The following is a 17,626-nucleotide window of genomic DNA, read 5'->3' as shown; positions in this document are numbered from 1 at the left end:
CAGAAGCACCAGTGTAAGTTTGGGCACCAGTTCAGAAGAAATCTGCGTTGGTAATGAAATCACATCACACTGAAAATGAGCCCCGCTAAACCGGTTACCATATACAGTAGGCAGTGTAGTTAAAGTAATAAACTATTTGCATCATGATGTTGTCATCAGTGTCAGTCTGGCGTTCAGTTCTGGGACCATGAAACTCAAGACGAGACTTCCCTCACGTTCAGGGGCTTTACCAAAAGCGAAGCTCCGCGATGACAGTGAGGCAAAGACCAGTTTGCAAAGTTCAGGACTGACTGACTAAAAGGCAGCATTGTGTTATGTGATATGAAAGACAATGTTTTAAAAAACCCAAATCGTTGTTAAAACATGTTTCTTGATCTGTTCAACGCAGTTAATCTCTTCCGAACACGGACAGAGAAGACAAGGCATTCATAAATATGACGCACGAATGCCACAGGCTGTGGGTACATCACTTGACATTCCGTGCAGAGCAGACAAGAAAAATGAGCAATTTAAATGCCCGACAGTGCAATATTCCTCATTTTAGGAAAAGAATCGATCACTGGCGCTATCGCGATTTGGCTCGCCAACAGGTCACGCTGCCGCCTGTTTAAGGGTACAAGCAGCGACTTTTTCCCCCTCTCTCTCCGTTTGGGCACATCTCAGTGGGCACAGCGAGGTTTTGCCGCGGCCCGGAGCCCCAGGCAGGGCGCCCTACGGCCGCGGCGGGCCCCGGAGCCCCGCTGCCCGGGGAGGGGAGGGGAGAGGAGGGGAAGCGCCGGGGGGGAGGGGGGGGCAGTCCGCCTCCTGCGTCGCTTCCAGCGCTCGCTCCCTGGGCTCACACGGGGACCAGAGGTGCCGCCTCCTCCTCCTCTTCCTCCTCCTCCTCCTCTTCCTCCTCCTCCTCCTCCTCCTCCTCGGCTCGCAGCGTGCGGCTGGACGGGACGTGCGGCGGGAGCCGGGCCGGGCTGTCCGCTGCCGGGTGCGGCGCGGTGGGGAGCGCGGGGCGGGCGGGGGGCGCGGAGCGGGGCCGGGGGCTCCCGCGGGAGCTGCCGCCCGGGGTCCCGCCGCCGTTGTCCCCGCGGCCCCTAATGGCCTTTGTCTGTCTGCAGCGAGAGGCAGCGGCGCAGGGACGGGGAGCATGGCTTGGGGCGAGCTCAGCCTCCTCCGCTGGCTCCGGGAGAGCCGGCAGTCCAGGAAACTCATCCTGCTCATCGTCTTCATCGCCTTGCTCCTGGACAACATGCTGCTCACGGTAGTCGGTAGGTAGAGTGGGTTTTGTATTGGTTTGTTGTTGGTTTTTTGTTGTGTGTTTTTTTTTTTCTCCTCCCGATTTATGCCAGAAATAATCTCCAGTGACAGATGTACTCCCTCAATGCGTGATTAATGCTCTCAAACCAAACATTTGCAAGCACTGATTTGTTTATTTTTTGAAACACTAATGATATTCTAGGTATTGCAAACACACCGCTGTACGCATCGTAGTCTCGCTTTATTTCTATGCTTATTGCAGGATAAGGAATGGTATAAAAAGATCTTCATAATTCTTTTTTTTTCTACTAATACTTCACAGAATGACAGATAACAGTATTTTTAGCTTGTCATCGTTTTTTCTCCTGTGGTCATGCAACTGAAACAACAGGCTAGATAACATTGGAGATGCCTGTTTCCTTGTGATAGTTCTTCTTTCCCCCACATTGGTCTGTAATTATACATTAATAAGAAAACTATCTAACTGGGTTTAAAAAAAAAACAGTTCTATGAGTTGGTTTAATAAAATAATCCAAGTTTTGATCAAAGTCCAAGACGCAACTTTTACTGGCTTCAGTGGCACAGTGTCAAGATTTAGGAATCTAGTCAAATAAAACGTTTGAACATTTTTCACCAGTAGTTTTCGAAATCCTCATATTCAGATGTTTATATGAATTTCAAGAAGGGGGTTCAGAGAAACTAGTGGTTCATGGGTACACACACACATGAATGCACATGCTTCTCTCAGAAGTGAACTGGATTGTGTGGATCCAGCTCTTGGATGATGCTGCAGTGTCAGCTTCTGAATCCAACTCCTGAATTCAGATTGAATCTGAATTTCTTGGGAGACTTCAGCTTAAAAGCTGATGCCACAATGTAGACCTTAGCTAAAAACATATATTTTTAGCAAGTCAATTGTGGATTTTTTTTACATGAATATATTTTCTTATAACATTATTAACATTTAATTACTTATTCAGTAATACATATGCTAGAAGCCCTAGAAATTATTATAGTTTGCAGACTTAGTGGAAGAGCAGGCTTTTTCAGGAAGAGATGCAGGACAAGGAGGGGTGAGTCTGTCACTAGTGTTAAATTGAATGAACCTGACATCTCTTTTTACAGATTCTGAAATCTTAATTTCTGATACATGTATTGATGCAATGAAATTGCTGCTAAGATCCTAAAGCATATAAAGAAGGTCCCTTTTGGATCATGTTTTCAATGTAAATTTTTAAAAAATAATGAGATACGCAAACATCAACACATTAGCTCTGATTACTTAATATAGGAGTGTTACGTTTTGTTCCTTCCTATGGCTGTTATTTATCAATATTTTGGTGGTTTATTTTAGAAATGTGTTTTATTACATTTTTAATATTGTGGTTTAACAATAGTTCCAACAAAGTTTTCTCATCTTTCATGTTTTCACAATCTAATAAATAGATTTGTGCAGTCATGTGCCACAAAGAAGCTTTTCAGATATGTCAGCATTTTGACACTTCTTGTGTTTTGCTTTCTGAATGATATCTATATGGAAATCCTTACCTTTATGAAAACTGGCAGAAAATAAAGACTAATGTAAAAGAACTTTTTGTTTTAAACTGTACTTCTGAGTTATGGGTGTGTTTTTTCCTGTGAGCGAACTCCTGTTTCAGTTCTGTGTTTCCACTGTTCAAAATCATTGCTAATGTGCTCTGTAGGAAAGCCTTATATTTCCTAATCAATGGCAAAGCAAACAGGAAAGTTTGGTGATTCCATTTACAAATAACCTGATAGTAAGATGCCAATATATTCTATTTGTTTTTTCAGTGCCAATAATTCCCAGTTACCTTTACAGCATCAAACATGAGAAAAATGCCACAGAAATCCAGACTACTAAGCCTAACTTAGTCTCAGCAACGATGGACAGTTTTCAGAGCATCTTCTCCTACTATGACAACTCAACGATGCTTACTGGAAACGAATCTGATAAGACACAACCTGGAGAGCTGCATCCTACTCAGACAGAACAAATGACAGTAAATGTGACTCCTTCCCCATCTGACTGCCCTAAGGAAGATAAGGACCTTCTGAATGAAAACGTTCAAGTCGGTCTCTTGTTTGCTTCAAAAGCAACAGTGCAGCTAATCACTAACCCTTTCATAGGGCCGCTGACAAACAGGTACGTTATTTCTGCTGCGTCACTCAGGATTTTATACTGGTGTTTTAGTCCAGTCTAGTATCTTGAACAAAGTATTATTAATTTTGCTGCGGCCCTGACTCACTGACTTTCTCACTTTATCTAGAGGAGTGTTTTAGTGAAATACTTTTGATGAACATGTCTTCCAAATGCCTACACCCTTTCCAAAATAAATTGGTAAGCTACTCATGAGCCGTTTGATGAGTTCAGTATCATACACTTTTTTTTCTTTCAGCTTCTGAGATCTCTGGTTCTTATAGAAACTTTTGCTGAAATGGTGTTGAAATTTCTTCGTGTGCAGCTATACATGGGCAAAACACATTTACAAAGCACTGTGAATTGATGATATATCTGTTACACCTACATTAGACAAACGTGATATTGAAGCTGTAGGCAGGATTCAGGTCCTTTCCTTGCTCTGATAGAGAAGCACAGCTCGTGGTGTGATTTGATATTCAACAATTTGGAGTCGTCTGAGGTGAGAATCAGTGGGAAATTCACATGAACTTCAGTGAAAAATGAACAAGGGTCAAACTTTGCTGATGCCGTGTTCATCACCGAGTTCAATGGATCACAGATTTCCATCAGTACGTGATCTAGCCCAGCCTTTGAACTGTTCTCTCTAAACTTTTTTTCATGTATGATATCTTGAGCGAAATACGTTTCAAGGGTACATTATAGAAAATATATTTGAGCCAGGATCAAGGGTACAAGCACCAATATCAATAACTTTTAACCCAAAATCTGAGCACTGATGATGTTTACACGGAGACTAAAAGGTATTTATAATATCATTTCAAGTTCTGATGTTAATAATTAGTTTAATTTTATTGTTAACATTTTCTGTAACTGTTCCCCACAGAAGCAGCTGCAATCCTCCCAAGCTAAATAAGAGATCAATCCCTGCAGGAAATAAACTCAAAATTGAATTTAGTCGGGTCACTAATTTTCATATTTCTAATTTAAGCTATTTTTATAAAGAAGAAATTTTCTATTCAGAAAATAATAGGCTGAAGAAATTTGTCCTAAACCACTTTTGTTTAAGCAGTCAATTCTTATCATAGGAGGCAATGACCAAAACAACCAAAACCTTTTAGTGCTTCGTATTTCAGGTTTTGAAGTCAAAACTACCTTTCTTAGATTTTACAGCATATATATATTGTCTGACTGTTTAATTTCAATCTGATAGAAAAGTATCCAGCTGAGGGCTAAGCAGCAGTTCGATGCACGGTGTTACAAATTCAGAACCTATATTGAATCTGTGGAACTGGTCTAAACGCAAAAGCTTTAAATGAGATGACAGACAGTTTCATTTCTCTCTCATTTCACCTTATCTCCTACCACATACCACCTACAAAGATATAAGTGCACCGTTGCAAAATTACTTTTCCACAAATAATGCTGCAAGTTGAGGGGGAAAATGGATTTTTGTTACCTGGATTTTCTGTATTGTTTTGTGAGGATATGATAGCTCATCCACAGGGAAAGTGACATAACATCAAATATTATTTTCACAATAGTTCTTTAGGAATTCTTCTAGATTTTCCTAAATGTCTAAATTATTGCCCTATTTACATTTACTTTTCTCTGTTTGCATCACCATTTCCTGCCAAACCAGGAGAAAGACAATAATACACTCCATGACGTCGACGTCTTTTTCAATAGCGCAGTTACGTCATACTGTAGGTACGATATCTGCTCTTTCTTTGGTAGACATCTGCCTAAGTAAGAGGGTGCGTGTCCCTGCGGATGCCTGCCTGTGTACCTGTGTGTCTCAGGAGCGGAGCCTGGTGCTGCTTGTGCCAAGGCACGGGGAGGTACATGGTACATCCTTAGGTTTGGCACAAGATGTTCTTGTAGCATCTCCTTTCGCTATTAGGAGCAGAGTTGGCAATACACCAGTGTGAACATTAGTGCTGGGAGCTGAGATTTCCTCCTGGAAACATAGAATCAAAGAATCATAGAATCATAGAATGGTTAGGGTTGGAAGGGACCTCAAAGATCATTTAGTTCCAACCCCTCTGCCATGGGCAGAGAAATCCTCCACTACACCAGGTTGCCCAAAGTCTCATCTAACCTGGCCTTGAACACACATCCCACAGGTTTTTTTTCGCATGGGGCTGAGTGTGTGACTGCAATCATAGGGGCAGGTTTGCAAACTCAGATGCCCAACAAGTGAGAAAAGGAAAATCAAGGAGCACATCACCCCAGCGTCCTGTCCGACAGACTCTTCCCTCATACAGCAGAAATGAGTGTCTTAGTGGCAAAGTGGCCTGAAATTAGATTTAAGGATTACTGGTTTTCTTTCATGCCTTATTTGTTTCTTGGTACCAGTATCTGCCTTTCTTCTGAGAAACGTTTAGTGGGAAATATCAGTTAACACATTTATCAATTAACTGTAGAAGTTTATTGGCAAAAAAACAGCTAAAGTTGCTATTTCCTAATAACAATGTATATGATCAGTTAAAAAGCAGTGTGAACATTATGATTATAAATGAAACAGAAAGTATCTTGAGTTGTTATTATAAAGGCTCTTCCTTACCACTGATAAGCTGTTCAGTGATAATTGTTATCGCCATTATTACTTTTGCAAAATTTCAGCAAAATATCACAGCCTAAGGAGAATGGGTTGCTTAGTTCAAGATTAGTGTGCGCAGTTTGTTGAGATACCCATTAAGTGTCTTTTTCAAATGGGTAGGACACTCTGTTAATGTTTTTTATTTTCCAATCAAATACAGTTGTTCAGGAGTGGTTTAGATTTTTGATCAAGTATGGAGTTACTGGCTTTCAGCAGGCTCTGGCTTTGAGTGCTCGAGTTTGTATAGGATGCAACAGGATATTCTATTCATATGAGTCTGTGCCAATTACTACTTTATTCTAGGTTTTCTGGAAGTTTTGTAGGCTGTTTTTCTCTTTAACTGTAGATATTCAAAAATAAATTTCAAAATTGGTTTCATTCAAGAAGTTAAGTTCTGCTAAAAATATTTCTTATTTAAAGACCGACTTTTTCGTGGAATACCAGACAAAACACACAGCATGCTTAGTGAACTGATTTACAATTCATGAAACAACACAATTTACCTTTGGTCTAACAAAGTTCTGGCAAAGGAAACGCTGGGTGAGGGCTTTGCAATAGGGTGTCAACAACACACTTCCCACCGTGGCACTGTTTCAGGGCAGAGCTCCTACAATTTTGTGGCCCAGATACACATTATATTTTCCCTTGTAGTGAAATTGGTAAGAAATTACACAAATAGAATAGTTCTTGATACAGGGCACTTTGTGAGGATGATGCACTGGCAAGGGGAGATTGAAAGCTCTGGCCAATCCTTTCCAGTGAAGAGAGTGGGCAAAAGGCTGCTGTGCCCTCGATAACTAACTGATTTACCCCATTATTTTTTTCAAACTCTTACCAAGCTCTATGCATGAGGCTGTGAGCCCCTTTATTTATCTCTCTGAAAAAATATGTAGTTTTAACCTTGTGCTTATCCATATTGGCCTCAAAAATCATTAAAAAATGAACAGCTATTTTCATCATCATTTTTACACCAGCCTGACTACAGTTTTGAACTTCTTTGCGTGCGAGAGAGTGGCAAGGACCATGATGTGTTCATGACCAAGACACATGCAAAGAACGAGGCAGAGAAATAAATGGCATTTGTTACTACTTAGTTACAGTTCAGTTCCTATGTAAGCTTTCCTTTCAGGTTTTGGCAGGTGATTGAAATGACCAGGTATGCAGTCAAAGCCTCCCTGCCTACCCTGTGCCACAGCACGGAGCATGGAGGTGGAGAGTGCATGGGCCACGCTCCCTGTCGCTGCCGACCCTGCACATTCTTCCTTACCTTCACACACCTTCAGAGGTTCAGTGGTTCATAACCTCAAGGAAAATATTCTTCTTGCCATACCTCCTCCCCAGTTTTCACTGGCAGTGAAGATGGCCAGACTGCCAACCATGACAGATGTAACAAGGGGTGCTCACGGTGGTACTGGTGTAGCTTTATAGTAGCAAATATGAAATCAGTGGATTTGCAGCACTGTAATGGATGGATAATTAGGCCCTAATCATCCACAGCTGCTAACCTGGTCAGTGTAACCTTTATTTTACTGCTGCACAGGGCCCTTCAATTGGTTGTCTTATTGTAGGGTAACCTTATTAATGGGTGTAATCCACTTCCAAACAGTCCTGTAATCTGGGGCCAACGTGGGACTGAAACGGAGTAATTTAGGCATTCTCCATCAGTGGCAGCCTTTCCTCTCCCTCCTTCAACTAATGACTGGCTTTTTGAGAGGTCAGAAATATTTGTAGGAAGCACTTTTAGCTGCAGGTAGCTTTGGTGAAACATGCTGGACTCTGCTTCAGGTTCGCTTGGAGGGTTTTGAAAAGAGTGCACGAAAAAATGACGTGCTCGAATGTGGTAACAAGAAAAAAGACAAGGCAGGCTGTAATATTTGTTTGAGTTGCACACATGCAGAGGAACAAAATGCAGAGATAACTGTGATGGAGCAAGTCATGTCCTGGCCAAGAAGCAGAAACTGCATATTCCCATGTTTCACATGGCAAGAACATGAATGGCCCAGGACCAAAGGACAGAATCACTGAATAGTCAGTTGACTTAGTGCCTCTCCTTTTTGTGATTACTTATGTTTTATAGTGTAACTGTTGAGCAAAACCTCCCAGTCTGTGCTCTGTAGTATCCGTTGGACAGGCCAGGGAATGCAGCTGCAGATTAGGCATTTGTGGTAGCGCAACTGCCAACTAATTAGTGCTGCTATTTCAGGAGAAGGCAGGGTTTGCTAAGAGGCAGAGTTTGCTGTGATTATACAGGAAAAGACAATCTGCATTTCAAACTAAATGTCATCTGGATGTGGGTAAGACTGTCCACTGAGCAAGAGCAACCATGACTTCTAGAGGTTCAACTGTCTCATACAGGGGCAGCACACCAGAATCGTGCATCTCCAAATTGTGAGTGAAACAGCTCCAGGTAATTTTTAGCTTTTCAGAGGATTAAAATGACTTGTTTTCAGCACAGATGCATGTCACATGCTGACCCATATACCTTTGCATCGTTTTGCGTGGTGGATCACTGGCAATGCAGACGTTGGCTGAAAGGACTCGCTGTGCCCACAGAGTCTAGTTCTCAAATGATTAACTTCTGTGTGGAGGAAAAGGCATGTGTTAGGCCTTGATATGTGTGATAAAGCAGCATGGTCTGCTGGGTAGCAAGAATAGGACTGAGTTCTGCTTCAGTTCTGCCCTCATCACCCTCTGCTATGTATCACTTCACACCTTGCTGTGAAAAAGGAAGAATAATACCTGTCACTGTAAAAATTAAGAACAATGTTTGAATGGTATTTCATTGAGCATTTAAAGTGACTTCCAAATTACTTGTTTTCTTACAGCCTTCAACCATCAGAAACTTGCTAAGTGTAGGAAGCCTATTGGAAGAATTGAAACCTGCTTTAGCTTGATAGAGTATCATTTAGAACTAATATGATAGCCCTTCACTTTGTTTAACTCGTTAGTGTTTATGGAAGATCTCACAGCTCATGTCTTTGATCTAGTGACGGAAATGTGAATGTGGGTGGCATTTGTCTTCATGCAAATAACTGAATTTTAATTCAGTGTACTTGTAGCAGAAGCAAATTACTGTCTCATGGCCCCTGTGTCATGTCTGAGAATTGCTTGATTTCTGTACTGAAATCAGACTTCTCCCTTCCGGTGTCCGTCCTGGATACCTCTGGGATGGCCTTGGCAGACACAACCCTACTGTACTTTGCAACGGAAGAAAGCATAAGGACATTCAACTTTTGCTTTCATACCACAGAGAAAGATGATATCGCTCACCAACAGCAGTAGCCATACCTGCAGGTTTGTTTTTTTTTTATGGGTACTTTTATCAGTGCTTTTTTTTAACTGAGAAATTCAAAATCAAAGCAATTATGGTCAAACTCTCTGTGTCCTGTTCTACCCAAGCCTACTGGGACGGGGAGTGCCTACTTCAGCTCTGAGGCAGGCAAGAAGTTGGTAACAGGTAATTTTCAGTTTCCTCGTGCAGGTAGAAACATCAGTGGAGATTAGCATCCCATTGTATAGTACCTACTATACACACAGCAAGAGAAGAAACAGGCTTAGAAAAATCATCCTCTTTAACTAAAGCAGACAAAGAAAGGTAGTAGTATGCTGAGAGATTAAAATTATTATCATAAGGTCACAGAGGAAGTCTGTGATAGTGCCAGGGATTTAATTTGCATTGGAGATACCAGTCCAGTTAAGTAACCACAAAAGTAACTGGTCTTCTCTATTGGATATTTGCAACACCCACTTAAAAATTTCAACGAGAAGAACTACATTTTTGTCATATTTTTAATGTAGCGATGATATTTAAGGCAAAATTGTTCCACCTGCTCTTCATTAGACATTTCTGTGGCATGCAGAAATGTGCATGCTAGACTTTCATTCATAAAACTCAAAACAAATGTTAAAATGAGACATATAAAGAACATTGAGCCCTGCACTTCAGAGAATTTTCCATTATCCATGGGTTTTAATTGTATAAAAATCACATTAACTTAAAACAAAGCTCAGAATAATTAGGTTGGTTTACCTATGTCAGGACTACGATCCTAAATAAAGGACTACTATACTAAATAAAAAGGAATTATAGACTCTTCCATTATTTGATTGATCTACCTAAGCCAGTACTGCCAATATAAACGTCCAATACTGTCAAATCATTGGAAGTTGAAGTCAATCAGTACTCCTTTGAAAAGCATCATCCATTGTTGAAGACTGTGGCCATTAAATAACACAAATTAAATAAATCAAGTAAGTGTTGAAGAATTTGGCCATTAAATAATACAGATAAATTTCAGATGCAGAATCTTATAAAAAAGAAGCGGTGAATAAAGCACACTGAAGAGAATAGATGGACTATCTTCAGAGCTACCTGGGTAATGGTTTTGATTCTAGGGTAGATTTTTACGGTGTGAAAAATAGTATATTGTGATTTTTTTTGGTTGAAATTTCATTTTTAGCTACTGAAAATACGTATTTGCTTGCCAGATAGAAAATCCTTTATTTCCTGGAAACTCAAAAATACTTACAGCAACCAGGCATTTCTACAGGCTGTTTAGAGTCCTGATGAAGAAGTGGACTGATGAAGAAAGCTTTGATTAGCTCCATTTTTACTCTTAAACCCATGGAAAGCAAAAATATTATTCTCAGGCTCTTTGGGACTCTTCCAGTGCTCCTGGTTGAGGCGGAACTCCCAACAAAGCTGGTGACAAATTTTCCCAGTAAAAAAGCCATTGGTTTGACTGCGTCTCATTAAAGTCATTGTCTCATGAGGATGGAAACAGATGAGCATCAAAACACTACTGAGATATTTCAAAGCTCAGCATGCTCAGACGAATCTTCTCTTCTCGTATCTTTGGCAATCCCATGGAGGCCCAGAGGGGCTTTATTGGGAACAATTACGGTGGAATGAGAACCAGGCAATCAGATTCTAATGAAAGAAGGATTTCTTCCAGGGATTTTAGATACAAATTCTGCTGTGCCAGATGAAAAGGCACTTGTAACACGGACAAATTTGATCATGTGGTCCACAATATATAGTTCAAAGCCTATCAAGGAACTACAGGTTGGCTTTTTGTGGTGTGTGCACTCATGTGAGTAAGTCTAACTCAAAATGCCGGTGAGACGATCCCAGAAATGTGAATGTTCATTTTGTTTTCCAGAATAGGCTACCAGATTCCACTGTTTGCTGGCTTCTGCATCATGTTTGTGTCAACAATCAGTAAGTGACCACATCTTATTTGGTCTGGCCCAGATGCAACGATAAAATAAAAGATCTGTAATAATTATCACCAGGAATTCTTCTTGTTGATGTAGAGAGACTGATTTCCAAGGAAAATTTAAGAGTGGCTGCTCCAGTGGGTGGTGGCGCTGATGAGATTTGACAAGTGTGCTCTTATGAATGTGCTCCAAGGGATTCACCACCTTCCATCCCACCTCGGCAGATCTCTTCCTCAGCTGAATCTTCCTCTCAGGTTCTCGTAATCTGAAGTGGTGCTCAGAGAGCTGTAAATTGACAGCCATGGGAGAGCTATCAGCCATGAGAGGGTTATTTTGCAGAGTCCTTAACAACTAGCTATTGTAGGGGCTTATCAGAAAGATAGTGAGTCTGCAGTGGCTCATGAGTAGAATATGAGTCAACAGTATCATAGCGTTGCTAAACATCGCTGTGGGATGTGCAAACAGGCACACAGCCTGCAAGTCAGCTGAGATAATTTGTCTGCTCTAATGGCATTGATAAGGCTTCAGCTGCTGTTCTATGTTCGGTTTTGACATGGTACTTAAAGTTGTGGCCCAGATGGAAAGAGTACAGAGGAGGACATCAAGGATCATTAGAAGCCTGTGACGAACAGTGAAAGAACCAGATATGCTTCAGAAGGCAGATGCAAGACGTATCAGAGTCTATGACAAAAAGAAAAGAACAGTTTTCCCTGTCCACTGTACATAAGAGAAGGAATAATGAGCTTAAAAACATCAAGGAGACTGAAGTGCTGGAGAAGATTACCTGGCCTTAGACTCACTGACAAGTCTGCATTTTAGGAAGACAAACCAAGACAAATTTTGGTTGGGATGGAGATAAGGATAGTAAGCTTAACTCATGGCAGAGGGGAGTACTGTTGATTTGCTGGCATAATTTCTTCCTTTATTTTTCTTGATTTTTCTTGGTCTACGTGGGTAGGGATTTTTGTTAAGACCTGGTGAAAAGCCTGAGGGTCACAATACTGCAGGGCTAGTGGGAGAAGCGCATGTAGATCTTGGGTTTAGTTGATGAGTAACAGCATCCCCCAGCTATAACCTGTCTGGCAAAATTCCTTAGGAGGCCAACAGGTAGGAGCTGAAAAAAGCTTTAAAAAACTCACTGTAGATTAATGACACTCACCATAACACAGGCTCTACAAGCAGAAATGCACTTGAGTTTCCGGGACACTCCTACTTTCCAGCATTATGGATGAGGAATTTAGCTGAACTGATAAGCACAGCATCCAGGAGCTCTGCCCCAAAAGGCAGAATGGAGCCTGGGGTAAAATCTCTTTGGGAGAGACAGAGGCACCTCCTCAGGTGCAATTGCTCGGGTGGTCTGCTCTTGGGAGGATCAGGAACTTGCCACAGCCCTTGAGTGGGTGAAGCTGGCTTCCCTGCACCTTTTGCACAGCAACACCAGAGTAAAAACCTTTCTGCGCCCATTTGCTTATTGGGAAAAGCATCAGTGCATGTGGGTGCGTCTGTGTTAAGTCCTCTTTTCCCTGAACACCTGGAGCTTCAGCCTGGACAGCCTTAAATGAAGCAGTTTTGGTAGGCGAGGCTGGAAAGAAAGGTCTTATTACTCCTCTGTGTGCAGCTGAATCAGAGCAGGATGTAATCAAATTTTAAGTAGTTAGTTAAAACTGCTTGTGCCCTTGCATTCTGTTACCAGGAGGCTTAGACACCTGAGAGCAATTCAACACTGACACATCTAAATGCAATAAGAGAAAGTAATGCAGTTAGTATTGAAAGTGGCACAAGTCACTGTAAACATTTGACTAAATTGTGTGAAGTTTTTGCAATAGTTTCAAGAAATCTAACTTTTTAACCTAGTTAGAGTTAACCTAATTTTAAAAAATTTACCTTTATTTTTTTCTGTAGTGTTTGCCTTCTCAGGAAGCTACACATTACTGTTTATTGCCAGGTCCCTTCAAGGAGTGGGGTCCTCTTGTTCTTCTGTGGCAGGTAAGAGAAGAGACGATAGAGCAAAATACAGATCACTGATTTTTAGTAATTTTCTAAATTGTATTTTTCTGCAGTTTCAATAATTAATAAAAAAAAAATATTAAATCAATTTCACTTTTTTTTCTGTCCCTTTCATATAAAATAGCTCAAATGTAAATGTCTTTTCAAACTTCCTTGGTATTTGGGTTGCGGTAAGATAGAACACTAAACGAACTGCACTCTCCCTGGGATTTCTGCATGTGTGTCTTCAACATTTTAAATTCATTTTTAGCCATTTTAAAGGTCATCAGGAACTTATGGATAGCACCTCTGTCTGTTACTGAAATCTCTGTTGTAAAATGTTGTTTTCAAGAACTTACTGTGCTGTCTGCCAGTTTGGACTCAAGTTACCTGTACCAGATTTCCAATACAAGGTTGTAAGTTTTAAATGGAATACAGGTTTTCACCCCAAATTACACAGCCATTTCTGAGACTGGAGAAAATATGGTTTGTTAATATTAGAATGTTTCACAATCTTTCCTTCGAAAAATTTCCCATGATGGCAGTAGGAATATAAATTTTGCTTGGATGGGGAGGTGAAGAGAGCTTTTTGTCAAGAATGTGCCTTGTGGCTTCCTGAGGAAGTCCTTCTTCCAAGTTAGACTGCCCTATAAGCAGGGTTCACACACAATCTGTATAAACTTAACAAGAATTTGGCAGCTGGATTCCTTTAGGTTCCTTTCGCAAGGATTTTGCTCCAGCCCACATCTGGGCACCGCTGCTGGGGGCAGCTGGGGAGATGCAATGCCCCAGACTGAGATTTTAAACTGGGAGCAAGAAGCACCTTTTGCTGTAGATGGGTTTGAATCTGCACAACAGCCACTAGTTAGGCAGAGATTTAAGCATGGAAGAGTGGGGATGTGGCTAAGGGAGCAGGCAGGGGCTGGGATGAGGAGCCAGGGATGGGGAAGGCAAAGACAAGCAGGAGGGGTAGAGACAAGACAATCTATCTTTTTAATTTTTACAGGTTAAGGTTACAAGTCAAGCTTTCCAAAGGGAAGTCATGCCAGAATCAAAATTATTGTTCTGCTTTAACTCAGTCCCTGTGCCAGTATGTACTTTGAGATACAGTTCTCAGATGAGTACATGACTCTTTTTTCACAGACAACCTGCAAAATAGAGCAGAAAAGGCCAAGAGACCATCCAGCTCACCCTCTTTCTGAAGGCAGGATCAGCTTTCTGTCTGTCATTCTTCATGCATACTTGACAGGCATGTTCTCAGGAGCCTCCAGAAATGCCCTCAGCATCTAGCTCTGTGCTTAACTACCTTTACTGTCGGGAAGTTTTTTCTGATGTCTCATCTAAAGCATCCTTACTGTCATCTAAACCCATTTCTGCTTCCTGTACTTGAAAGAACATGAAGAACAGTTTCCTTCTCTTTGTCTTTGTGGCTGTTTTTCATATTGCAGGGCTGTTATCACATCTCTCATCAGTTTTCTCCTCTCTGGTTTTAAATTGAAAGTCCTGCAGTTGTCCCTCACGGATATTTTTCTAAGCCTTTGCTCATCCTCATTGCTCTTGTCTGGATAGTCTCCAGTCACCTCCACCTTTCTTCCTGTGCTGCACCAAAACCAGACCCAGCACTCAGAAGAAGCTCTGACTCCTTACGAGTGCCAGCAGGAGTGAGTCACTTCATGTATCTCACAGGCAAATGAAGTTCACCTCATTTGAAACACGCTCTTACTCATGCTCAACTTTTCCTGTGGTATTGCTTCCAGTCAGTTGTTTTCCCCTGTTTCCTTTACCTAAGTGTGTAAAACTGTGTCTTATCATCTTGTTTTTTTCCAGAATATTTCCCCAAATCTTACAAATTTGTTGTGAATTCTGATATCGTTCTCTAACTTGCTCTTCAACTGTTCATGCAAACAATTTGATGCCATCCACAATTTTCAATAAGCATGTTAATCCACACAGGACCTCTGATCTTTTGATGCACGTGATGGGTGGTATTCACTAAGTGATCAATCATGCAATGTTTTGTTTTCTCTTTCTGTGTAGCTGTGGACCTTATTTGCTGAGTCCTACTTAAACTCTGATTTGAAAATAGATTAATTTCTATGAGGATTCTTCTGCAGCATTTACATGTACAGTGTCTGAGTGCTTCACAAAAACACAAATTAATTGGGCTTCATGTTTCCTTTTGCGAAATGAAGGTTCATCATCAAATGCAGAAGTGAGGCATATGAAGATAAAGGTCAAAAGAATCCTTTGATTTTGGATGTTGAACTTGAAATACTCATTCTCAAAGTTTTCAGCTCTGCACAGTACCTCAGCCCCAGAGCATGGTTGGCACTGACCACAGTTACAGCCAGCAGTGGTCATGCACAATACCTCAGCCCCAGAGCATGGTTGGCACTGACCACAGTTACAGCCAGCAGTGGTCACCAGACCTTTGTGTCAAGTGCCCCGAGTATAAGTAACAAATAGTGAATACTCATCAAAAGCTTTGTTTCACCTAGTTGGAAAGCATCATCTAAAAGTTCTGTGACAAAAACAGGGACAAAGAATCTAGCAAATCAGGGCATCATTAAATTACCTGAGTAATACTGTACAAGAGAACAAGGTCTTGGAGACCATTTACATTGCCAAACCCCCTTTTGCTTCAAAGTGAGTTCTATGAGGAGCGAATATACATGTTGATATTTTTATATATACAGATACCTGCTGTCATCTCTGTGTAATGTTTAGTAGGGCTGGAAAATGATGACCATAAACTGTAGTACACAGATGCCTAATCTTCTGTTGTGCTTTTTTCTTTTTTCTTTTTTTTTTTTTTTGATTTTAGGGATGGGTATGCTCGCCAGTGTATATACAGATGATGAAGAGAGAGGCAACGCAATGGGAATTGCGCTAGGAGGCCTTGCTATGGGAGTGTTAGGTCAGTGAGTTGGAGGCTCTGCTGGTAAGACAAAGCACCCCCCCAGTCTTGCCCAAAGCATGTACTTGTGATCTATGAAAACAGCAGAAGAGTCTCATCAAGGGTAATGTTACTGTGCTGTCCCCAGATGAGATTCATGGTGCATGCTAAGAATAGTTCTTCCCACAGCAGCACATTTCTTATGTGGATACGTATGTCAGGCAATAGTCTCTGACGTTATAGAACCACAGAATGGTTTGGGTTGGAAGGGACCTTAAAGATCATCTAGTTCCAACCCCCTGCCACGGGCAGGGACACCTTCCACTAGATCAGCTTGCTCAAAGCCTCATCCAACCTGGCTTTGAACACTGCCACATGTTTGGGTGTTGTTTACGTGGAAAAGTATTTTGGGGAATAAAGAATATGTTTATTGTGATGATCAATGAGCTTCATGGGGGTTTTTACATTGAGCTTTTTGATCACTAAGTGCCAATAGCAGGATGCCCAAAGGCTTGCAGAGACTGTTTGTTCAGAGTGAGAGATGCAGCTTCACGACCGTGTCCTTTCTTTCTCCCTGGCAGTGGGCCCACCTTTTGGGAGCATCATGTATGAGTTTGTGGGGAAGAGTTCTCCTTTCCTGGTGCTGGCAGCCCTAGCTCTGTTAGATGGAGGTCAGTAAATACGAAGAGTCAGTATCTCCATGTAGCTCATCCCTTTCATATTACTACCATCTAACCCCCTTCTCAAAGAAATGTTACAGTATTGATTTCTTTTCGCAGCTGTTCAATTATTTGTTCTGCAGCCATCCAGAGCACAAGCAGAAGTAAGTATTAAAGGTAAAACACTCTAGGCAATGGATGACGCTTTGCCTTTCCTAATCCCAGGCTTTTGTTTCGTAGAGTCAGAAGGGGACACCATTACTGACACTTTTGAAGGACCCGTATATCATTATTGCAGCAGGTACCAGATCTCTTTTTTTTTTTTTTTTTTTTTTTTTTCTCCCTTCCCTTTAAACCAGCTGCTGATGTTATACCTGGCATCCTGGAATGCCTTAGGCTGAGCTGGCTTAACAATATTGTCATTTGCTGTTTTCAATAACATAAAGCTCAAAGTGAAAAATCTGTTGATGATACAGGATGAATGTATCAGTAGAAATAGAACAGACAGAAAATTTGAAATGTAGGTGTCTTTCCAGCTCAGAGGACACTAATGACTTGTGGTTTCTTGCTAAGGCAATGAGATGTGGCTGTGAAACTTTCTATGAGGCTAGAGAATAGGGCCAAGGTTTTCAGAGGGAGGGATTGTCAGCACATTGCAGGCAGGGGTAGGGAATAACGCTGAACTTCGTTTCCTTTTGAAGAGGGAGGGAGTTGGGTCTCTCGAGTGTCGATTAAATTTCAGAAAAGGTCTGGGGTGAATGTGAATGCGATTGGTATTACATGTATCGTTGGTCTAATGAATCTTTCTGTCTCAAGGGGAGTTTGCCTTTTTGTGTTGCATTTTGTTAAATGTTTAT

At 41.3% G+C, this 17,626-nt stretch overlaps 1 protein-coding gene across 1 annotated transcript in view; it reads left to right on the top strand.

Moving 5' to 3' along the window:
• Positions 1-1,137: 1,137 nt before the first annotated feature.
• Positions 1,138-17,626, top strand: part of SLC18A2 (solute carrier family 18 member A2) — a 35,365-nt gene continuing 18,876 nt past the window's right edge. Inside the window, exons 1-8 of the mRNA XM_086616321.1 lie at positions 1,138-1,259; positions 3,061-3,412; positions 11,171-11,229; positions 13,131-13,214; positions 16,039-16,131; positions 16,692-16,781; positions 16,890-16,933; positions 17,010-17,070. Coding sequence (XP_086472447.1) covers positions 1,139-1,259; positions 3,061-3,412; positions 11,171-11,229; positions 13,131-13,214; positions 16,039-16,131; positions 16,692-16,781; positions 16,890-16,933; positions 17,010-17,070 — 904 coding nt within the window. The 5' untranslated portion in view covers position 1,138. The remainder of the gene's footprint in view (positions 1,260-3,060; positions 3,413-11,170; positions 11,230-13,130; positions 13,215-16,038; positions 16,132-16,691; positions 16,782-16,889; positions 16,934-17,009; positions 17,071-17,626) is intronic.

The sequence above is a fragment of the Tauraco erythrolophus genome, chromosome 9, assembly GCF_009769465.1.
Source record: "Tauraco erythrolophus isolate bTauEry1 chromosome 9, bTauEry1.pri, whole genome shotgun sequence".
Classification (NCBI taxonomy): Eukaryota; Metazoa; Chordata; class Aves; order Musophagiformes; family Musophagidae; genus Tauraco; species Tauraco erythrolophus.
Note: the sequence above shows the minus strand (reverse complement) of the source record. Positions and strands in the feature narration are given on the sequence as shown.